Source organism: Carassius gibelio, chromosome B5 (assembly GCF_023724105.1).
Source record: "Carassius gibelio isolate Cgi1373 ecotype wild population from Czech Republic chromosome B5, carGib1.2-hapl.c, whole genome shotgun sequence".
NCBI lineage: Eukaryota > Metazoa > Chordata > Actinopteri > Cypriniformes > Cyprinidae > Carassius > Carassius gibelio.
Window position 1 is genome coordinate 39,057,370 of NC_068400.1, and position 24,707 is coordinate 39,082,076.

The 24,707-nt window shown below is 36.9% G+C and overlaps 2 protein-coding genes across 5 annotated transcripts in view; one reads left to right on the top strand and one right to left on the bottom strand.

The window, feature by feature from the left end:
• Positions 1-612: 612 nt before the first annotated feature.
• Positions 613-3,570, bottom strand: LOC127957574 (60S ribosomal protein L36a). Its single transcript, XM_052556177.1, has 5 exons — positions 3,499-3,570; positions 2,972-3,077; positions 2,833-2,900; positions 1,271-1,393; positions 613-694 (listed from the first exon to the last, which is right to left on the bottom strand). The coding sequence occupies exons 1-5, from the start codon at positions 3,553-3,555 to the stop codon at positions 674-676; spliced, it is 375 nt and encodes a 124-aa protein (XP_052412137.1). The 5' UTR covers positions 3,556-3,570; the 3' UTR covers positions 613-673.
• Positions 3,571-5,590: 2,020 nt separating this feature from the next.
• The window catches only part of LOC127957575 (spectrin beta chain, non-erythrocytic 4-like), a 30,669-nt gene continuing 11,552 nt past the window's right edge, over positions 5,591-24,707 (top strand). The window contains exons 1-10 of one of the 4 annotated variants that reach the window (XM_052556181.1): positions 5,591-5,727; positions 6,087-6,174; positions 6,433-6,505; positions 17,789-18,085; positions 18,171-18,374; positions 19,642-19,731; positions 22,082-22,360; positions 23,457-23,587; positions 23,860-24,064; positions 24,424-24,669. In XM_052556181.1, coding sequence (XP_052412141.1) covers positions 6,440-6,505; positions 17,789-18,085; positions 18,171-18,374; positions 19,642-19,731; positions 22,082-22,360; positions 23,457-23,587; positions 23,860-24,064; positions 24,424-24,669 — 1,518 coding nt within the window. In that variant the 5' untranslated portion in view covers positions 5,591-5,727; positions 6,087-6,174; positions 6,433-6,439. Of the gene's footprint in view, positions 5,728-6,086; positions 6,175-6,432; positions 6,506-7,962; positions 8,620-8,783; positions 8,935-17,788; positions 18,086-18,170; positions 18,375-19,641; positions 19,732-22,081; positions 22,361-23,456; positions 23,588-23,859; positions 24,065-24,423; positions 24,670-24,707 lie in introns of those variants that run through there. The other 3 variants (XM_052556180.1, XM_052556179.1, XM_052556178.1) reach the window with 3 other exon arrangements.

The following is a 24,707-nucleotide window of genomic DNA, read 5'->3' on the forward strand; positions in this document are numbered from 1 at the left end:
TTAGCAATGCATATTACTACTAAAAAATTAAGTTTTAATATATTTACAGAAAGAAATTTACAAAATATAATCATGGAACATGATCTTTAATTAATATGCTAATGATATTTTGGCATAAAAGAAAAATCTATAATTTTGACCCATATAATGTATTTTTGGCTACTACTACAAATATACCCCAGTGAGTTAAGACTGGTTTTGTGATCCAGGGTCAGATTTTATTTACATGCACCATATTGGCTATCAAAACTGACAATGTAATCAGGATGATCTAATGGAATGCGTGCACTTTTTTTTTTTCTTTTGACATAACACCTTTTCCTACAGCTGGCAAGATAGGGGCTTCTCACATTCATTTTTTTTTTTTTTAAATGTGTGGTGTGTCTCCTTGTTCTGTCCCTGACTACACACAAAACAGCGTAAGAGTCTAAGTAAAGATTCATCTTCCACTGCGAGATTCACAATTTGCTTTACCCCAACAGCTGCACAAGAAAAAAGCAACACTTTTTTTGTGCATTCATGGAAGCAAATCTGCCATTTTGGTCGCCTACAGTGAACTTAATTTGGAAACATAGTTTGATACTGATGATGAATGAAAGGCAAGAGTCAGCATAACTGTATACAACTTTTATTGACAGTGATGGTAAACCACAATAGAAGAATTTGGCCCAGCTCAGAACTGGATGACCTGGCCCTGTAAGAGACGAGAAAAGGAATTAGGCATTTTCATTCTCTTAACAGATTGAAACTGTTTTCATTGGTTCAGTCATAAAAATATTTGATAGCCCAAACATTTGACTTGATTAATTCTATAAAAAAAAAAAAAAAAAAAAAAGAAAGTGGACAAATGGCTAAACTTTTAACACGTCAAAGTCAAGAAACAGGTCCACCACTGATTTTTTTTTGTCAATTAGACAAAATTAAAATCTCAAATTAATTTCTACTGCTTTTAAATTTACTGTAAAACTTTTAAAATATTCTGCATTGTACTTTTTTGTTTTTAAAGATTGCCCTCACAGGGAGAGCAATTTCTAGCTGATGAAATCAACCACAAATGTTTGTTTACTATCTAAATATCCAATTAATTTCTGATGCAAGTCACAAATCGCCTTATAAAGCTTGTTCCAGGTTTTCCACAATGAAAACCCTCAAAACAATTATTGATAAAAAATATAATCTCCAGTGCATCCAAAGTTTTACGATCAAAACAAGTAGTTCCAAATTTGGTGTTAAAATTAAGAATGTAAGAAAGCTGATGTGTATTCCTTACCTTTCTCTTCTTGTCTCCTCCTAACTCAAAGTGTTTGCATCTCTTAATGGCCAACATCCTCTTCGATCGGCAGTTGGGCTCCACACACTCCAACCTCAGCACGATCTTCTTTGTGGTTTTAGCCTGCGGCACAGGGGACAGAATCACACCTGATATGCAACCACCCATACAATCACTCAATCTGTAGCAAAACCTTTGTTTCCCACAGTGTGTTCTTTGAAGGGTGTAAGGCTTTACTGTCTCGTATGAGCATTTGGAACTCCCTTGGTGAAGGGAATGACTGACCAAATGTTACCTTGACAACGTTGCATTCAGCACTCCATCAGTTGTTGCAAATACCGTATTTTCCAGACTATAAGTAAGACTTTTTTTCATAGTTTGGCTGGTCGTGCGACTTATAGTCAGGTGCGACTTATTCATCAAAATTAATTTGACATGAACCAAGAGAAAGCATTACCATCTCCAGTCGCGAGAGGGCACTCTAAGCTGCTCAGTGCTCCTATAGCCTACACTGAAAACAGAGCGCCCTCTCTTTATTCCATTCACTGATGAAAATTTGATTTAAAAATCACCTGCTGTAGCACGCTGAAGTTTTTCATTCATCCAATTAAAACATTTTAGAATAATTTATTAATATAGCATACTTTTATTTAGTCTCACTGGTAAAGACCTTTTTTTTTTTTAACCAAATTTAAAAACTAAAATACTGAAAGCTGATTAAGAAAGCTCTTATTGAATGTGTGTTGATTGTGTTGTTTGGATTGTAGAACTACGCAGTTGTTGCCTTTAATTTCACATGGTTACACTTAATCTTTTCATTTAAGGCCAGTTCTCTGTAGTTTCAACCCAATTCAAAACAATAGCTAAAGGCTGATGTCTGTCCATCTATGTTTGTATTGAATGTAGGCTAATTACTGTGCAGTTACTGCTGCTAATTTCAGATGGTTATGGATATCGTTTCCAACATCCAAAAGCCAGTTTGGCCTATTAAATACCAAATAAACATCTTGTTTATGGATACTTTCCCTCTTTTTTTGTTGCTTAAAGGAAAAAACAAAACAAATCGGTATCGTGCATCCATAATTAGTTTTGAAAATTGGTATCAAAGATCTTATCACAAAAAAAAAATATTAAAAGAAACACTATAAAGATATATCATTATTGTGTTTTTTTTTATATCGTGAAATATGATTTTGGTCATATCGCTGACCCCTACTGCTAACAGTAACCCCAAGACATGTGTAGAGAGTGTCCAACATGGTCTACACCACTGGGTCTCCTTTTTTTGCCAAGAACTAGAAGAGCATACATTTCTTTTAGACTTACTGTATAAAGAAGTGTTACACATTTTGCTGAATAAATAAAATGAACCTCACTAGGTCTACATCATTGATTTAAAGTATATGTAAACCGCTTTGCGTTCCAACAACACTTCAAGTGTTTTAATTACAGAAACTTGCATAAAAATACACCAATACAGCTTTGGTGTAATACTAAAAGAAAATACTTTGAAAACTGCTGGTCTATGTTGAGCATGTTAATTATTGCACCCATCTGCATACCTTTTTCCGGAAAATAGGCTTCGTCTGTCCTCCATAACCACTCTGCTTTCTGTCGTAACGCCTCTTTCCTAGAAGAAACAGACAGATGCAGGTAAAGGTCTAAAGACAGTGAGCTTACTGCTGCTCTCTCTGAACGTACCCTGGGCGTACACAGAGTCCTTGCCCTTCTTGTACTGGGTCACTTTATGTGGCTGGTGCTTTTTGCATTTCTTGCAGTAGGTCCTGCGGGTCTTCGGTACGTTCACCTGAAGATAAACACGCGTATCATCAACAGAGATCTCCAGCAGCCCGAGTCCATTATTACCGCCTACCGTTACCTCAAGCTAATCAATATTTTCGCTAAATATACAAACAATTCGTAAGTTAAAGGGCGAGCATAATTGTTTCGAATACATAAAGACAAATAAAAAATAGTGTTTTATTAAGATTAACCCAAAATTCCACTCATAAACGTCAGGAATTAAAACATCTGCATTACGAGTTTGGAAATCGGCAAAAGGGAGTAATAATCATCTCATTCGTCACACAAAACGACCCAATAAAACATTTTATATAATGTCGAGGATGTATACATTCACGGCGTTTAGTTTGTTTGGGTCTAGATTGTTCTCGTGTTTAGGATTAAACCAGATTTTTGGTGAAACTCCACAGAACAATATAACGTACCATGGCTGCCCTGGCGGAGCAGGAGAAAAGAGGAAGTGCAGACGTCACATGGAGCATTAGTACCGGGTCGCGCAGGAGCGGTCTCGCGCTGTTTGCTGCTGCGCGATGCTGCCATCTACTGGTCGACACACCAAGCATATAAATACGAATAATAGTAAGTAGTATTTGTTTTTTTTATGTATAACGTTAATTTTAATATCACAGAACACGCTAAAGCTCGAAAACAACCAGCTATCGCGTTATTTTCTCGAAACGTGACCAAAACACAAGTTCCTTTTTGATATGTCCTCAGAAAACACGACAAGCGGCTTTATTTACCAATTTTTTTGGGAAAATGATTCATGAATGAAAATGCGACAAGTATCAAATAATTTTTAAAGAATGCCTCTTAATTACAATTGTTTGTAGTATAAAAAAGACTGCGGCGGAATGAAGAAAGCTTACAAATATTTACATTTTTAGAGTAACATTACTTCTGCCAAATTCTAGAGTTGAAATCACAATAACTGAAGAATTCCGTTCTCAAAAACATGATTTTTTTAAATTTACATTTTAATTGGTGTTTGAGTTGATCTTTGTAACTCGTTAGCAGACCTTGAACCTTTTATTTTGGAAATTGGGCAAAAGATATAACATGGTGGTAGGCTTTTTTTTAAAATTATTTTATTTTATTTTTATAAGGAATATTTGAACTAAATCATGAATAACCAAAAACATATATTGAAATAAGAAGTGATGTTATGAACATGTTTATATTTTAAAATCAAAGACTTTTCTTTTTCTATTGATGTTCCTCATTTGTCATTGTTTGTTGTCATTTTTGGTTTGTCCAAGAATAATGAAGTATAAAGAACAAACGGCTGGCAGAAGAGGAAACCACAGTGTTTGTGCTGCTGTGGCTGTTGGCCGTCTGAGAAGCTGATGAGGACTGGCACATGCAGCATGCTTCTGGCTGGCACTATCACCATGGGAACACTCACTAGGTCATTCCCTATGAGCTGTAATAACATCTGCCTGACCCAGTGACTTCAGGGTGCATTCTGCACATTATAATTGCCTGCTAGATGTTACTAGAAAACATGCCTGCACATTCAGGGTTTGAATTGACATGGCCTCTGAAAAACACGCTCTCAACCAGCCACACACACACTGCATCTCCATGGAGCTTGGATTAATGACACCTGATTGTACATGTTCGCCTTTGGCTCCCTTCATGCAGATTAACGGGGTTAATTAAAGTGAAATAATTTGAAAAGACAAAGAACCAACATTGTGCGGTTGCTCTGTTGTTAAAGGGCCAGTGACTGAGGAAAATGTGTCTGATTTGCAAGCCCATAAATAATACATCCAAGCCTAATACAGCAATGTGTTGATATTAAAGCTTTGTTAGACATAAAGCAATGTTTTGGATGTTGCAGGATCCCTGGTGATTCAACCAACCCTTTTTTGTAAGCAGTGTTGGAGGTAAAACATTGCAACTTTTTCAAATACGTAATGCCAGTTACTTTGTTTTACCATTTATTAACTGATAGTTCCCATGTTGAGAGAAATCTGGAGTAATTGCAGAGGTGCGGTGTGTGTACATGATTTGATACTGTAGTTCGAGATTACATTTGAATATGCATTTATGCACAAAAACAGATTCAGTATTTCTCAAAATTAATAAAACACTGTGAAAAGCAAATTCATGATATTATGCAAACCTGCAATAAAATTAAACTTTAACACTTAATTTTTTTTAATTATTTGCTGCTGACCTTCAAATATCAAGTTCTACTGTGCTAATAAGCAAAAATGATTTCAGACCGACCTAACAGTTGTGTGTGTGTTTAATTATTTATTTATTCATTTATTATTATTATTTATATATTTATTTATTTTTGTGAATGAGAAGAAGGTGTTGAGCTTTCTTGCATCCTATTCTTCATGCAGTCCTTAATGGCAGCACAGCTGAAAGGTCTTTAAATGAAGTGTTCTCTTTGGCATGCTGTACCTGTATTTGTAGTGATAACCTGTTATCTGACATAATTGTGTGTATAAATAGAAAATGTAAAAATGTAAATGAATTCATCGTTGATTGTGTGGTTTCCTGTAGTAGAAGTGCATTGTCCCTATATTGCAGAGCATGTTGTCCACAGGGGGGCACCAAACAGCTGGAGGCCTCTGGCTATATTTAAACATGGAAGGAGACAAGTTTACTCTGACGTCTAGAAAATTGTGAAAACAATGGTGAATATTTGAACATTTACTTCATGCTCATTTTCTCATGCATGTTGCGTTTTAATTTGGTAATTCTTCAAATCTATAATTTTTGTACTGGGAACACTGGGTTACAGAACATTTAATTGTTATTCTAATTGTTATAGTAAAAAGAAAAACAAACAATGACATTAAATAATAATAATAAAAAAAAAAAAGCTTTTTGAGCATAATATTAATAGTATTAACACATGGCCTGATGCGGTGACACTGCAACACAGTAGTCTAGGTCAGTAATACCACAGCTTGTACCATGAAAAGAGGCAATAAGGACACTTTTAATTTGAATTTGAACGATTTCTCACTGCCTCCTTCACCTGTGCCTGCAGACTTGCCCAAATGCTGATTCATTTGTGGAGTATGGCCATATCAATTCAAACCAAGATCTGAGGCTGGCGGTTCTGATTAATTTAAATGGTAGGTTTTCATAATAATTAGATTTTCTATCTCTGAGCTACTGTCTGCTTGCTTTATTAGCAATAAATTAGAGGCAGATGTTAATTATAAATTAGTAATCTACATTTTTAAATGCATATATAACCCAATCCTTGTTTCTTATTTCCTGTTAATCCAAATCCTGCAGTTAATAACATTGATGTTTAATTGCTTCAATTGTTTCTGAAATCAAAATCTGTCCAAACCTCTGTTCCCTGGGTGTGTGCATTTCTCAAACAGGAAATGGATGAAGCACCAGGCCTTCATGGCCGAACTGGCCCATAACAAAGAATGGCTCGCCAAGATCGAACAGGTGAGTCACAAGCAATGAAATTAAAGAAATGGGATGGCGAGAAGAAAGGAAAAATTAAGATAAGGGTCGGCAATTTGTACATAAGATGCTCTTCAGGTAACTGCATGGGCTCCGGCTTCTTTCCAGCACATTGGCTTTATGATCACAGTTTCCTTGTAAATATATATCAATTTATAAGGATGCAATTGCTTTTTAAAGAATTATATTCAGTATTGATGCATTATATTGATCAAAAGCATCAGTAAAGATTTATTGTTTCATATACATGCTGTTCTTTTGAACACTCTGTTCATCAAAAAAATATAAAAAAAATATTAGCACAACACCGATAATAATTAGAACTGTAAATTAGCATATATAATGATTTCTGATGGATCATGTGTCTCTGACATCTGGAGTAATGGCTGCTGAATATTTAGGAATAAATAGCTTTTGAAAATAAATAAAAAAAACTGTTGTTTTATTTAAAATTGTAATAATATTTCACTATATTACTGTTTTTACTGTACCATCAAAATGAATGCATCCTTGGTGACTCTTGGTTAATAAATGTTAATGCTGTTAATAGTTTTACTCTGGGAACTGTGGGAAATATTACTGAGTCAGTATGAATTCTCAGCTGAATTTAGAGCGCATGAGAAGTATCAAGGAAAAAGGACTTGATGAGAACAAATTCAGGATCTATCGAGGGAAGATTCATGTGTCTGTCTCTTTAAATTGGAAGCAGCTATGCTATAGCGACACATATGTGTCCTTTCCCCTGCTCTCACTCAGCTGTTTGAAATTATGACAGACTCCTTACAGACACACAGTGAAGATATCTCCCACTGAACAAGAATTGGATATCCCTTTTTACCTCTGTAATAACACAATCCACCTCAAAACTTTTTTTTCATGTAACAGACAAATCTTCCCTTATGGATATTCTTACAAACACACACACACACACACACACACACCCCTGTGGCAACTAACCAGCACTGCTGCTGAGGCTGTGACCTCCAGTTCCTCAGCATCCCTGTGGTTGTTTTCTAAACCAATCTGTTCTCCTTTCCTTACTGTCCCCCAGCGCACACACACACAGCTATCCTTGTGGTGCAGATAAACGTCCCTAGTGACAATGAAAAATGTTGCCCACTTACTCTTCACTCCCTTTACACCTGTCTTTCCCATTTCCCCCTTTCCCTGCCTATACAAGGTGTGTTTGTCCCACAGTATTTCTAGCCAATGTGCCATCATTAAGCCTCATCTTTTCCTTTCTCTCTCCTCACCCTCATCCTCTACCACCCCCTCCCTTTTTCCCTCTCTCTCGTTCTCTCCACCTCTCCCTCTTTCTTGCTCTCTCCCTCCCTTCCTCCCTCCCTCACTCTTAGGCACTGCAGTAAAGTCTGTTGATAGGACTGAGGCAGTTTTTTTTCACTGTGCTGACAGAGAGAGAGAGAGAGAGAGAGAGAGAGAGAGAGAGAGAGACTGCAGCATACTGCATTGCAATCACACTAGAGCACATGAGAATCTGCCCACAAAAGCACACGTGTGCATCCATTCAGCCGTCGCATCCTCCGCAGCACGATGTTTGCGAGTGCGTGAGCTCATTCAAAGAGGGTAACTTGTGTCGTTAGGTGTCTAAAAATCTGCTGTCCCCCCCAACATACACGCACATCAGCGACTCCTCCCACTCCTACGAACCCGCCATCCACCCACATCGACAGCAGGATGGTGAAGAGATTTAGCACTCAAACCTGAGCTTCGCCCCTGACGTGGACGCAAGCAGGCGAAGATGCAGCTTTCGGTTCTCATGTGGCTTGAAGGATTATAATGCAGTGATTGTTTTACAGGAAACAGCCCTCTCTGAAGGATTCTGTAGAAGCTCAAGTGCTTTTAAGTGGGTGTCTTGCGTGTGTATGTGTGCCGGTTGTTTTCTCTGAGTCGTTGGACTGACGCACGGATACTGCAGCAGAACTGCAGGGGCCTGGACACTAATCTGGAGGACATGAGGACCCAGTGGATCCCCCACCCCTGAGCTCCAGACCCCACTGCTGCTGCACATTCTGCTGAGGTGCTGCTCTCTCCTCTGCTCTGGACATTTTTGGGATGTGTGTGTGCTGGTGGTGCAGGTGAAGAGGTTTTTCATGGTGCTGCAGTGTTGTATTGATGTGGAGTGTACAGGGCCTGGTGCTGTATGTGTGCGTATGGAAATGATGGATAAAAGATTGTGACAGAGTGTGTCTGTGTCGTAGCTGTCTGCTGACTGCTCTGTGCATGTGTGTGTATGGTGTAGCTGAGCAGAGCTCCCAGAGGCCGATAGGATGCTGACTGCTCGAGATGGAGCTCGAGATGAAGCTCAGAAGCTGCACAGGAAATGGATGAAGCACCAGGCCTTCATGGCCGAACTGGCCCGTAACAAAGAATGGCTCGCCAAGATCGAACAGGTGAGTCACAGGCAATGAAATTAAAGAAATGGGATGGCGAGAAGAAGGGAAAAATTAAGATATGGGCTGTCAATGTGTACATAGGATGCTCTTCAGGTTACTGCATGGGCTCCGGCTTCTTTCCAGCACATTGGCTTTATGATCACAGTTTCCTCGTAAATATATATCAGTTTATAAGGATGCAATTGTTTTTTAAATAATTAATTTTTTTCAGTATTGATGCACTAAATTTATCAAAAGCATCAGTAAAGATATATTTTTTTATATACATGCTGTTCTTTTGAACATTCATCAAAAGAACATTCATTTTTCTTGACCAAAAATATTAAGAAGCAAAACTGTTTTGAACACCGATAATAATTAGAACTGTAAATTAGCATATAGAATGATTTCTGATGGATCATGTGTCTCTGACATCTGGAGTAATGACTGCTGAATATTTAGGAATAAATAGATTTTTAAAATATATTAATTATATAAATATATTTTGTAATAATATTTCAGTTTTTACTGTACCATCAAAATGAATGCAGCCTTGGTCACTCTTGGAAAATAAATGTTAATGCTGTTAATAGTTTTACTCTGGGAACTGTGGGAAACATTACTGAGCCAGTATGAATTCTCATTTGAATTTAGAGCGCATGAGAAGTATCAAGGAAATAGGACTTGTGTTAAAAAAAATGAGAACATATTCAGGATCTGTTGAGGGAAGATTCAGGAATGGTTTAGAATGAATTGAGAAAAGATTCAGGATTGGTTGAAAAAAGATTTGGATTGAAAATTGATTATGAATGGGCTGAGTACAGATTTAGCTCTGGTTGTGGTTTAGTTGAGGGTATTTGGCCTTTATTGAGGATGAACGAAGAATTGATTTGAGGCGAATGCTTGATGGTTGGTTGAGAATGGGTTTGGAACAAATTTGGGGTTGACTGAAGATGAACTGATGACAGATTCTGGCATATAGGTGTAGACTTTGGGATGTTTATTAAAAAAGGAGTGGATAGTGTCCTCTGAAATCATGCAAGTTTTCTTTTTCTTAAACCAGTGTTGAGATCTAAAAAAAAAAATCCCAATAGATTGAATGAAGTCCAGTGTTTGTTTAAACAGCAAATTTTTGATTATGCAACCTTCATTGGGCATTTAAAGCTGCGGTAGGTAACTTTTGACACTCTAGCGGTTAATAAACAGAACTGCTTGCGTCTTGCGGAAGAACATCGTAGCCGGAACTACTTCTCTCTGTTTATGTCTATGAAGAATCACAAAGGTACTGGGTTACTCCGCCGCAGTACCCCCGAAGCAATCTAAAATAGTCTGAATATAAACACTTATTATAGGTGCACCCTAGTGATTCAGGACAAGCTAAAAACACGGTTTGGAAAATGGATTCATGGTGTACTTGCTTATTATATACATTTTTCTACATTTTGAACACAAACAAAGTTATGGACCGCAGCTCTGATTGGTTGTTTCTTACCGGGAGCGATGGATTTTCTGCAAATGGCAATAGGACCACTGGGAGGAGCCAGAGGAGCTTGATTTTTTTAACAGATTATCTGTCTCATATTCTACTGTCAGGACATAATGACAGGTTTAACAAATATGTAAAAAATATATTTTTACAAAAGTTACCTACTGCAGCTTTAAAAGCAGAGACATAATGGCACACATATCAGTGTGCAGGATGTCTTCTTCTCTCTTCTTTATATTTCCTGTCTCCAATGTTTCTACCTGAAAAAATTTTGGCATTTGAAGCATGTTTTTTATTTTTTGTATTTAAATCAACACATAAATTTTATATGAGATGCCAGTAAATAAAGCAAAAATATTTTTCAGTCAATTTTATTTTTAAAGCCCAATCAAAACAACAACGTTGACTGCTGTGCTAAACAAAATCATAAAATAGTGCTAAATAAGTACTTCCATATTTACTCATTTATAACAAGTTTAAATACATTTAATATATATTGTTTCAATAGGTATTGGATATTTAGGTATGCATACTCGTTTATACAATATACCTTTTTTTAGATTACTTTTGCAGTCATCTAACTTATAGGTGTAACTACATTAGAACCAAGATTACACCGTTTCAAAGATTCTTGAAGAATGCTCTCTCACTTCTATAGAATGTTTCAGATTCTCAGAATAAATAGCTATCCATATTGCAATGTTGTGATGCTTACATTCATTTAAACACCAAAACACTGACCTGACATTGATGATAAATGTTGTTTTTAGATTCTTGTGTGTTATTGGCCATGTATTGGTTATCAGCCAGTTATGAGCTTATTGATGTGAACTACAATTTTAAAACGTTTGGTGTGTTCCCGTTTAAGAACTTATTTCTGATCTTATTTTTTAAAATACCACTTGCCATTAAATTTTATATAACATGTTCAGTTTCAGTTGGTTTATGGTGCCTTATAATGCCCTGCAATACAATATTTGATCCCAGGTGACCTGTTCTGATCCGGTACGTGCTGTCCTGAAAGATTGCTTATCATGACCTGATACACAACAGGACATCCTGGTGCAGCTGAAGTGTGATGGCTGGGTTTCGAATGGCACTGTGAAGTGTCTGAAACCATAGAGCACCTTGTGTGATGGCAGGGACATTAATATGATTAGTATCATGTAAATCAATCTAAAGATATGATGGGTATTAATGGGATATTAGTATTGCTGATCACAGAAAATGGCAAGGAACCATGACATGATGTATTGTGTGTCTCTGTATGACTAGGTAGACGCCGCTACTGTTCTTCTTTCGTGTTAACAGAAGGTGGAAAGCTGAGAATCAGCCTCACTGATGTGCTAAATTGTCTCAAAATATGTATAAAACCGAAACCAAGAATTTAACTCTTCTTTAAACTTTTCATTATCTGATCCCATGAAGTGGCATATGTGTTTGTGATTTTATGGTAGATGTATGATTCTGTGTGGACCAAGATGCTAGTATGTGGCACCGTTGCAAGTGTGTTGTCTCTATTTTTGTGTTATATTGCAGTGGTGATGGCAAGAAGATCTAAACAGATTCCACAAAGGTTTCTGTCTTAATGGAATAGTCTGTGTATAAGTGGTAAACAATCCAACTCTGACTAGAAATTTCAGATGCATTTTGCTGCATTGATAATTTTGTTAATAATATCTCAGATGCCTTGTTGCTGATTTGTCACTTTGTTCCTGTGGTTGATTTGTACCACAATACTCTGAATTACAACATGTCTGAATGTCTTATTAGATGTTGTGGGCCTGCTATATTTTAGTTTTTGTTTGGTTTTCTCCTCTTATGTTTCTTCCATGTTTGACTGAATGGAGTTTGGTGCTATTTACAGTTCACCAAGGAATAGATGATGTAAGATTCTAAACTCTGTAGTCTTTAGGCTGACTGCACTACTTTGTAATAATTAAGCTAATCTTTATTCAAGCTGATTTTAAATGTCACTCGTGTACTTTCTTATGCTTCTGTGTCAGAGCTTGCAATTAGTTTCCAGGCAGCAATCATTAATAAAGTTCTTTTTAATGTTTGTGACATAGGGATTCTCTCTCTCTCTCTCTCTTTATATATATATATACAGCATTACCATTTATTAATTTGTTGCTACAACCTTCTAATCCCATAGAATCTGACTTAAATGAAAATATTGAAACATTTTGTCTTAACTTTGCCTTAAGAAGAATTGCTAGTGTATAAGTCTAAGGAGAATCTTTGGGGAAATTTAATTTACCATCAAAAAAAGTATTAAGATATCATAAGATTACATAAATTGTTATCATTTTAAAAGTATTTTTTATATATTGTGAATATTCAATGAATCACCTAGCCCTGACACGGATCAGTGTCAGATCATGGTTTGGGAAAGTGTAATATCATAGCATTACATAATATCTTCAGTTGTAATAAATGGTGCAAATCTTTCTTTTCTTGATCTGTAATTGCCAGTGGAAATCAGCAGCTTCTTGGCTACTCTGTGTGGATGTGACTGTCATGTATCTCCAGGCCTTTTGTGAAACTTGTGATTAATGTTGTTCCGGTACTTCAGTGCTAGTGTTTCGCAAAGCTTTATTTCGGGTGATTTCAGTGGACCATACCAAACATGCAAACCAATCTCAAGAGTGAAATAGCTTTTTATAATCGGATTCCTGCAGTGAATTAGATTCATCAGCATATGTATGGGCTCGTGTGTATATGCAGAATATTTGATGTAGAAAATAGTTTTTTCCCCACTAAGTCAAGTCAGAGATTTTTGTCTTTGCGTATTGTGCATTTGACTTTGAATTGTCAGATGGTTGCTTGTTCTGTTCAGTTTGAAGAAGGAGAGTCTAATTCTGCTTTCTGTGCAATCTGCAACATACTTCCTTTTCTCTCCCTGTTCTTCAGGATTTTATTTCAGAACTACAGCTGTGTCAGAAATCCTGGACCTATTTTACACTTGTGCAGGTCATTGTAGAATTTAGAATTATTTCATTTTATTCTAGATGTCTCTTTTTTTAATGAATGAAATTAGCTTTTATAAGGAATGTGATTGGTTCAAATAATAAAATCTGAAATTTAGTTACACTGGTACTATTCAATAATATTCAATCATTCAACTGTTGTTTGAGCTGCATGAGCTGAGGCTGAAGCTGAATAGTGAATGAACACTGGTAAACTGAGGCACTTTACTAACAGATTAAATAACTCAAGCAAATGCTTCCTATATAAGATCAGTCAGATATGTATACTTACATTTTCTTTTTTACATTGTTACGTACAAGTTAGAATTGTCGCGCAAATTGTGGATGCATATGCTAATGATGTTCTGATTAATATGAATTCTTTGACAGATTGGTGGTGCCTATCTTGCACTTAAGTTTAATTTCACCATCAAAAGAAAAATACATCCTTTAAAAGTCACCCAATCATTGTTTTTATGATTGTTAATTGCTGTAACTTTTGAGTACTCGGTTACTTCTATCCATCCTTAAACCAATGATTTAGCATTGGTGCATCTTGAGCTAAAGCCACAGCCACAGAAACATAATTAAGAAACATAGGATACCATCATAATAAGCTTTATTACCTCAGATTCATAAATTTATATGGTTTCATATTATCCTTTATCATTTTCAGTGATTGAGGATCTTGAAATCTCTTTAGCACTACAAACTTTACAACAGTACATCAAAAATTAAGCAAATTAACAATTACTAATTACAATACTATTTGTTTCCTCTTTGATGCCAATATGTGGCAGAAATATTGTCAGACATGGCATGTTTTGCAGGAGAAAGTTTCTTCATTTTTTAGCACTTTTTTGTTTTGTTTGCTTGCACTAAGATGGCTGCCAGCATTTTCCGAACCTGATTTCTGTAGCCCTGTGGAGCTGCCTGACTTGAGAGCAATTACAGCATCACACACAAACACGCTCACTCTTAGATAGTGGTACGTAGCCACGGAAACGCAAGTTAATGAGGCTGTAACCTGAGAAACAGCAGAAGCAATGACACCACGTTCCACTGTGATTGGAGAACTCTTCGTCCTTCTGGAAGAGTTCCCGCCCCCTCCCCCACGCCCAGACTCACTCAGCTCAGCATCCTCAATGACAGACAGGCGGCTGGACCAATCACAGGGCACAATGGTGTCCTTAGAGTTGACCTTGCCTCCTTGTTTCACCAGGCCATTCACAAGAACACATGATGTACTATATTATGCAAAATAGTAGTTTTAGACTCACACACAGTTTCTTGCACACACACATATGCAGATTAAATACAATAATCTATCTATCTATCTATCTATCTATCTATCTATCTATCTATCTATCTATCTATCTATCTATCTGTAAATTTCACATACAGCAGCTTTTATATAAACTTTTAATGCTGTAATAATGTTTCTACAATGCCTAGCAATAAGCTTGAACCATAGATATGTGTAGATGGCACAATGACAGTTTCAGACACATTAAAGTGTCAGTCTCCTTGTAACAGTAAATGTGTCATCACTCACAATAAAAATAGGAGTTTTCCAAGATGGTTCGACATTGCACAGTCTATGTATTAATTCAATATTTCAGGTTAAGTTTTTAACGTTGTGTAGCTAATGGCTTCTTGTTGTATTGTGCTAGTTAAGCAAAATCATCTGCTGAAGTCTGTTGCAGTCTTGCAGATATAGATATACGTGCATATAACCACGGTTGCAGACGCTCAGTCAGCTTGTTCATGGACAATATGGCAGACGGCTTGTGTATAGCAGCCCATAGAAACAGCAGCTAATAAGACATCTACATACACATATCTATGGCTGGAACACCCATGGAATGGTTAGAACTCCTTAGCAACTGGCACAAACAGCTAGTTCGCCTTCGGAAAATTCTAGCAGCCAGCTAAGACATATAACAATGCCTAGCAACCAGATAGATCACCCTAGCAATGCTTAACAACCAGTCAGAATACTTCAGTATCCATCTGTCATAGGTTAATTCCCACATTCAGTTTCATCTTCTTCTCTATCTTTTTGTTTTCCATCCAAGCATCCCCTTTTTTCCTGTTCCTTTCTCTGTTCTCTCTTTGTTTCTCCATCTGTTTCTATCTCTCCTTCTCTCACACACTCGTTCCCTCTCTGCAGTACAGGGGAGCAGGCGACTTGTGCCAAAAGGAGAAATGCTGCACTGCATTATGAAACACAAACGCGCACACATATGGACATGCACACGTGTACACACACACACTGACGGCTCAATGATGGAAAGAGGGATGTAGATTGGTTGGAAAAGAGAATCAGGAGTGAATTTAATTTCGTATTTTGTTAGATAACTCCGGTTTAGTAACTTAATTTAAATACTTTAGAATACTTTGAAATACTTAAGCTTTGTAACACAAAGGAACATATGTCTTGTTTTTATACTTTATAACATCTACCAGCCATAAGATGTGTTTTATTTGCATTTATTTTGAAGAACAAAAATTTTCCACAGAATTTCTATAAACAATTTTTTTTTTTTTTATGTCATTTAAATCTTCCAATCAATATAAATTTAATTTGAATATATTGAATGGCATTCTACAGGTTTTGGTAGCCAAAAATGAATTTAAGTAACCTTGAATGAAAATAAAGACATTGGTTGAACTTTATGGTGGACAAATCTGCATGATCAGCAAAAACTAGTAGCATATCTGGATGTAACAATTCAATAAATTTATGATGCGATGAAATTCACAATACAGATTACACCATACAATTTTCTTACAATTTATTTATATATTTACTTATTTTTTGCAAAATGAGATTTAAGATAAATTATAAATTAAAATGTGTCCTTTTATTATTAGACAAAAGACTAAATGCTGCATATTTCTTTGTGAAATTGAAATGTTAAATAAAAAACTAACTTTTTTAAATAAATCCCAAATCAAATAAAAAATCATCAACTTAAAGAAATATCTTAATTTAAACAATTGTGCTCTATTTTAAATCAGATGAAACCATTTTAATTACTATCCAAAAAAAAGATACAAAATAATAATAATAATAAAATTAAGTAAAAACCTAATGTTCCGATTTTACAGTTTGTGAATGATGTCTCTCTCTGACAGCAGGTGCCACTAATTTAACACCAGGTATTTAAAGGCTGCTGCCCCTTTAAGACCGAATGCATGGATCCAATATAATAATGCACAGGATATTTATTTTTCCACTGTATGCATTCACTTAAGACATAACCGACTTTGTTTACGAGAATACTTGCAGAGACAATTCTTTTGAAATAATTTTGTGTCTATGTGTTCATTCAGAAGCAGGGATACACGAAAGACGAGTCAGTTCGGTTTAAGTGCATTGTCTGTAACGCTGTCGGTGCTTTGAATGAGTGCTCGCAAGCTCCAAAAGTGCGCAAATGATTTAAAACGTTTGAATTGGCAAGATTTAGAAACAATTGCAAATGATCAACTACAATCCATTTCGCCCCTTCAAACGAGTGAACAACGCGAATCAAGTTAGGAATTTTACATCACTGTTCGAGATAGCCCGACTGAAAAACACAATAGCCCCGGGACATCCAGATAAAGATTCTGCGAGCCCTGCACCTCAGATCTATCCAGTTTGTCAACCATTGGTTCCCACAGTGGTTTTGTTAATCAAAAGAAATTATTATTTTAAAAGATTGACTCAAAATAATCATCTGTAAATGAATCGGATCATGAACTTAAATTACGCACGCCAAAGATTGAACATCTCGAATGAATAAAGTCTTCGAGTTCATCTGTAAAGCACATAAAGCTATCGTTTGACTTTATACACTTTTATCTCACGCATGGTTCGTAAGGATCTGTTGACTGAATGCAAAGTGTGAGTTCTAGGAGATAGTTTGTGTCGTGATGATAAACCTAGATGAATGCACACTAGCTGCTAATGAACAGCTGCTGCACGCAAGTTTTGTTTCAATGGAAAATCAGTCACAGTATTGGTTTAAAATCCCTACACTGTTTACTCAAATATTAAATTAATAAATTACATTTAAATTAAAAGTAGTCACTAGTAATCTAAAATACTTTTCAGATGTAACTGTAATCTGATTACCCCTTATTTCAAATGTAAATATAACGAAATACAGTTACTCATATTTTGTATTTTAAATACGTAACGCCGTTACATGTATTTCGTTACTCCCCAGCCCTGTATATGTGTGTGTGATGGTGCCCTAATTTAGGACACCTTTAGAACTTCAGCCATGGCTCTGAAGAGACACATATTCTCGTTACTTTGATCCCTTTCCATCTTACATGTACACACACAGGCATAAACTGGCAATGATGAAGGTTGAGGGTCAGAGCAGTACCACATTCACGGATTATGTTACATTTGTATGTGTAGGAGGGTGAGGAGCTGATTCAGGAACAGCCTGAGTTGCGATCGGTGGTGGAGATGAAGTTGAAGGAAATCAGAGAGTGCTGGTCTCACCTGGAGAACACCACCAAAGTCAAGGCCCGCCAGCTGTTTGAAACGCAGAACCACCGCACTACCGACCTGCCCACTAACACCCTCAGCGACCTGGACCAGCATCTCACCGCCATACAGGAGCAGCCGCCCACACTAGGCTCCACCCACATCACCCAACCCACCCTCCTTCAGCCACGCCCCACTTTCAGCCAGCAACTCCAAAGGATACAAGTGAGACCTGGAAAAGTGCTTTTTATTTTTTTTTGGTGGAAAATTACAAGACCATTTGTAATCTCACGTTATCTTCATTTCTTAGTCAATGGAAGCCCAGATGCAGCTTTATCAAGGTGTTGGTGAAGTCAGGGCTGGTGCTGATCACCGGAGACCAGAAGGAGAAGAGCTAGGAGGTGTGACGGAGACACGGATTGTGCGTCTTATCGAGCCTCTGAAGGAAAGGAGGCGGATCATTCTCGCCTCAAAAGAGATGCACCAAGTCACCCAGGACCTGGAGGATGAGATTGTGAGTGTCACTTTCTATTCGCCATACAGTTTGTGATTATATATCAGTATAAATGTATAAGAATAATATTCATCATATTATTCCTTATTATTATTACTGAAAAACAATGAACAAAATAAATAAAATAAAAAATATATTATTTTGAAAAAATAAAGAGTAATTTTACAGTCAACCTTACATTTACAACACTAATGCTTTTTGCTTTTTTAATTTACTTATTTTTAAACATTAACCTATCAAGATTTTATTTTGTTGTAAATTACAGGTAGCTTTTTTTGTTGACAACAGCTAATTTGTATGTGTTTACAAATGGTTTGGGAAGATGGTTGCGTTCCTAAATGCCCTTAATATGTGACCCAAGCTCACAGCACACTTCCTTAGATGAGTTTAGTTGAGAGATGAACTTGTATGGACTGTGAACTGAGCCATGCTGAGCCCCTAAAAACACCGGATCATGAGCTGTTCATGTGTAAAAGAACAAAGTGGCACTTTCCAACCAAAGTTGCGGATATTACTAATGTGCAAAATTGGAATATCGCATAAAACATTTACGAATAAAGTGGCGTCTACATAAAAAAAAATGAAAGTGAAAGTCGTGACATTTTGCCAAGTATGGTAACCCAGAATTGGTGCTCTGCATTTAACCCATCCACGTGCACACACATAGCACCCATAGTAGCTCTTTTTTCCAGCGCTCGGGGAGCAATTGGGGGTTCAGTAACTTGCTCAAGGGCACTTCAGTCATGGGTATTGAGGGTGGAAGAGAGCTCTGTTCATTCACTCCCTCCACCTATATCTCCTGCCAGCACTGAGACTCAAATCTGAGACCTTCGGGTTACAAGCCCAACTGGCCCAAAATGGCACTAAATATCGTTAAGAAAAGGAGAAGCCACTGTATATTATAATTTTTGCGTGAGATAAACTATTTGTGCCTCAGGGTGAGCAGATGAAACACAATAAAGATCGATGCCTGCTTTGTGGGAATGTATCTCAGGCATTTCAGAATGATCGCTACATTTCAGATGCTGTACAACGAGATCGTTCCGCTGGTTAGTCAAGTCATGCCATTCCATCAGACAAGTCACATGGCTTTTAAACCAGCTCAAGCGTGTGGCGTACAAACTTTTTTCCAGAAATTGTGTGTTTCAATTGTTCGTTTCTGATGCGATACTTCAAAATGCATAGTTAATGTCATTCTTAATTTTGGCATGGGTAAGGAACACTTAAATATTATTACATTCACATTCCTGTATTTTGGCTTCTTTAGGTATGGATTCAGGATCGGTTACTCTTGGCCTCATCTACAGAATATGGGACCAATCTGCAGAATGTCCAACATTTAATCATGAACCATAAGGTGAGACTAATGTTAAAAGAAAAACTATTGGATCTTTTCAAAACTCTGATATAGGACACGGTTCTAGTACATTCTCAGACAGAGAGTGGTGTTTCTGTGATAAAGAATAAAGACACTCGCAGTGGGATATGCTCCCTTTTTTTCACAATTAATCACTAAATTATTATTAGCATTATTTTCAAGCCTTAATTAATTATGTATGCCAAAACATGTACACAAAGTTTATTTCACCTTCATTAGGTATTCTTACGCATCTGCAAACCATTTATAGAAGAAAGTGTGACTACAGTTTGAAGGGTTACCTTAAAAAGTCAGTAATACTCTTTGCCTTGAGATACCAGCTTACTCTTACAGTACTCTTTGACACCAGATGCATCAGATATAATGTAACTAATCTGATGTAACTTCTATTAGTATGTTCATGTACATTATTTGTACGTTTATAAAATGATGTAAGAAGATATTTCCTGCCAACATCTGTTAACTATAAGACTATAAAAGACAGACGGAGCAGAGTAAATGAGATGTCTGGGGATAGATGTATCTTATAGGCCAGGAGCCAAAGATGATACAAATGCCTTTTGGAGTCTGTCAATTCAATTCACTCTGTAATCCTCATACATATGGATTGATTATCATTTTAATTTGTAAAGGACCACTCACATCAAGGACAATATAACAACAATAGTGTTTTAATAATAGTTGTAATTCTATGAGAAAAGGGAAGTCCACACTACAACTAGCCTACTGTATGACAACACAAAGCAACAATATTGTTAAAATAAATTTCTAATGATTTTTTTCCATCTAATGAATGATAAAAATATTGACAACCAATCAGAATCCACTTGACTTTAAAGAGCTCATGCACTTAAAGCAGCAGGCGACATAGCTGCAGCACACACTTATAACAAACAGAATGTTATCATTGATATCCATCTTAATATAGTTATTGTTTTAGTTATTTTCTATAACTAAATAAAAATAGTTATACATAACATATGAATAGTTTAGTATAGATTTTATTAATATTTTAAATGTTTATATTTTCTGTTTTCTACTTTAATTTTAGTTCAACTTTGAGTAATTTTGTTGTTTTTGTCACTTAAAAAAAACAGTTTTTATTTATTTTAATTTCTAAGTTTTAGTTTTCATGCTGTTTTAGGTATTTTAGTTGTACTAAAAGAAAATGAGATGTGTAACTGTAATGAAATAGTTTTTAAAAAATCTTTTATTTCAAAGTTTGTTTTTATTTTGTAATAGAAGCATTTTTTATTACTGTTTTAATTTTAGTTAACTATAATACATCTGGTTTGAACTGGCCCTAACTCATTCCCCACCATTGTTAAAAAAGTTGCCATCCACTGTCTGCATTTTTTTTAATCATTTTCACAAACTTCCAGAAGAAATGCTAGCCTCACCTGAGAGCTTTCTTTTCTCAACACTCCTCAGCATCTTAAAGTGGCAATCGATGCTGATTGGCTAATTTTTTTTCCACCTAGCAGTTGTAATTAAATCAGCAATTTGGCCCCTTCTCGATAGAAAAGCAGCACTTTCCAGCTTCAGTAAGAGTTATGTGTTATTTACAGCTGTGAAATTGCATACAAAAATACACATTCTGAGACATGAAATGTGATAACTGTGAATTTTATTCATATAAAATCGTCCTCCTCCTCTTTTCATCTCAAATTTTTTGGGAAGCCATGCCTTCCGTGCCCGACAAGCTGCCACTAAATATAGGTAACTTTCATGAAAAAGCATTTTTCTGCACAGAAAGCTGAGAAAATCACATTTTTGTAAAAGATTATGTCTGGATTGGATTCAGATCGATGTTCAGATATAGATGGAGTAGAACACTCCCAAAACTTGAACAGTCTTGTACCACTTCCTGGGTCAATATTTCATTCTATAACTAGGCAGTTTTGATTTATATGCTGTTTAATGCTTGATGATTGTGATATATTTTACATATGCCTCTGCTTACACACTTGATCATTTGTTTATGCTTCTTCTTCGCTGTGTTTTGATCCAGAAATTCAGTACTCTTTCAGAAGGTGTGTTCTAGCACCTCCTACTGTAAAACATGGAAACATAAAGATTTCTGTCAGTGGCAGAATCGTCTCATAAATAATGTAAACTTACATCAATGGTTAAAACCTCCTATTAATTAATTATTAATTATCTGTTGATGTATTGTTAGTCTATTGCAAATTTATAGGTTTAAGCCTGAGGATATTTAATTCAGCTGCCCTTGATAGCCTGGTTCCCATGGCTTCTAATGCCAGAAATGTAATTTGGTTGGCCGTAGAGCTTTGACTGACAGCTCACTTGTGTGTGATTGGACATGCAGGCACTGCAGATGGAGATACAGGCTCAGAGGGGGCGGGTTGAGGAGGTGCTGGAAAGGGCGGAGGCCATTGCTGCCCTGCGGACCCCAGAGGTGGAGCTTGTGCGTGAGGGGGCGGGGCACATGAGGCAGCTGTGGGAGGTGCTTCAGGTAGAGATGGAACGACGTACAGTGATGCTGGATGCCGTGAACCATGCCCAGCAGTACTACACCCAGGCAGCGAAGGTTGAGTCTTGGCTCAGTGGACAGAAACTTCAGGTTCTCAATGAGGAGAAAGGAAATGTATGTACTGTACCTAAAATTCAGCCATCTAAAAATTTAATGACAGCACTTAGGAATGTTGGGTTTAAGGGATAGTTCACCTGAAAATGAAAATTCTGTCATTAATTACTCATTCTATTCTCATTTTATTTTAAATCTGAGTGCTTTCTGACCCTCCATTTACAGCAAGGGAACTACTAGATTCAAGGTGAACTAGGTTTTTGGGTGAACTCGCTCTTTAATGTACTACAGTGTGTTAATACATTAAGTCTGATGATTCACGGGGCAACCTTTTGAGCAATGTTGCCTCATTGGGCAACCAGGTTAGACATAGGGCCCATGACTGATCTAAAATATCCAGGTATAAATTTCTTACCCATTCACTATGGCAGTGGTTTTCAACCTGTGGGCTTCGATGGTATTGCAGGTGGGCAGCCAATTACTATTAAAATAAATAATAATCTTGTTAATAAATGTAAAAATGTCTAAGTCATAACATAATAACATCATTTCATATTTCAAAAATTAAACTGTAACTATGCTTCCACTATTTGAGCTCGCTGATTGGTTTAAGAATAAACTGCCAATTTATCTTATATATTTTTGCTGCATATGCTACAGAACAACACATTCAAACATGCATGAATTGCTGTCAAGAGGGTCAACATAAATGGCTGTCAACATGATCCCTCCTGACTGCTCGCGCTACTGACTGTCTACAAGCTCCCGAGATCTGCCCGGATCTTGTTTTCCCATTTTGCTGAGCGGTGCCAGCCTGAGTTATTTTCTGTTCATTGCCAGTTCATTCAGTAAAGACAGTTAACAATCTAGCTTCTGAGTACTAAGTTATTAACCCAACAATAGAAGGGTCAGTTAATTTTTTTTTTTCAGTGGGCCGTGTAAACATATGTGTTTGGTTGTGTGGGCCATGAGTTGAAAAAGGTTGGGAACCACTGCTCTATGGGAAAGTACCCAAACTACATTGCTCCAAAAAAGTTGCCTGGCAAAATTGTTGTCTTCAGAGTAGAGACCATAGCAGGGTTGAAAACTGCGGTCAAGTCTGCTTGTCTTTTACTTTGTTAACCAATATTATTCTCTCTATCCTCTTTGTCTGTAGGATGAGGCCAGCACTTTTAGGTTACTGAAAGAGCAGTTGGCATTAGAGCAAACAGTGGAGAATTATGCAGAGACCGTGAGCTCACTGTCCCAGCAGTGCCGTCGCATGCTTGAGCTGGGACATCCTGACAGGTACATAAATATACACTGATGTGTGTAAAAAGCTAAAATTATTGATTTCTGAAGAATCTTGCAACTAGGAGGACTGCTGAATATTCAACTTTGCAATCACAGGAATAAATTACATTTTAAAATAGAAAACATTTATTTTAAATTGTGGTAATATTTCACAATAAAATTTGACCCCAAATGTTAGATGTAACTGTTTTTAAGGACAGAGTGTAACCAAAATCAGTTTTCCTGTTGTCTATCTGTCTCTCTCTCTCTCTCTCTCTCTCTCTCAGTGAGCAAATCACCAAACAGCAGGCTCATATAGACCGGCTATATGTATCTCTAAAAGACCTGGTGGAACAGAGGAAAACAAAGCTGGAGCAGCAATACTGGCTGTATCAGCTGAAGCGAGAGGTAGAGGCGCTGGAGAAATGGATCTCTGAGAGGGAGGCTGTCGCCAGCTCCACTGACCTCGGCCAGGACCTCGAGCATGTCACGGTATCACCAGCTCACATACACACACATTGCCAAGTGTTTTAACTCAAGAATGTAATATATACTGCCATCAACTTAAAAATCGAGATGAGATCAATATTGATCCTGTTTACTTTATTAATCCTCCTATTCATTATTCTGCCACTGAAAGAATTTTCCTTTCTGCTAATGGCACTTTGGTTGGAAATAATAAAAAAGCTGTTAAGGCTACTGTTTATTAAAAATGAAGCCAATAGTTAATGTAATATCACATATAAAGTTTCAAATGGATGAAATCAAGTCCTGTGCTGTTGTTTTTCCCTGTTGAAGCCTCTGTGAGCTGATCTCTGTCATGTCGTTTTGGTCCTGTTTCATTTTCCCAGGATCTGCAGGGCAGCTTTACTCAGTTCTTCACTGAGACACGTGCAGTCGGCCAGAAACAGATGGATTCGGTCAATAAGATGGTGAATGAGATGATTGACTGCAGTCACTCTGATGCTGCCACCATTGCAGAGTGGAAAGATGGGCTGAATGAGTCCTGGGCGGATCTTCTGGAGCTCATGGAGACCAGAGCGCAGATGCTTGCAGCATCGTACCAGCTACACAAGTTCTTCAACGACTGTCAGGAGGTAAACTAGCACACATACAGCCATCAAAACACTTTTTT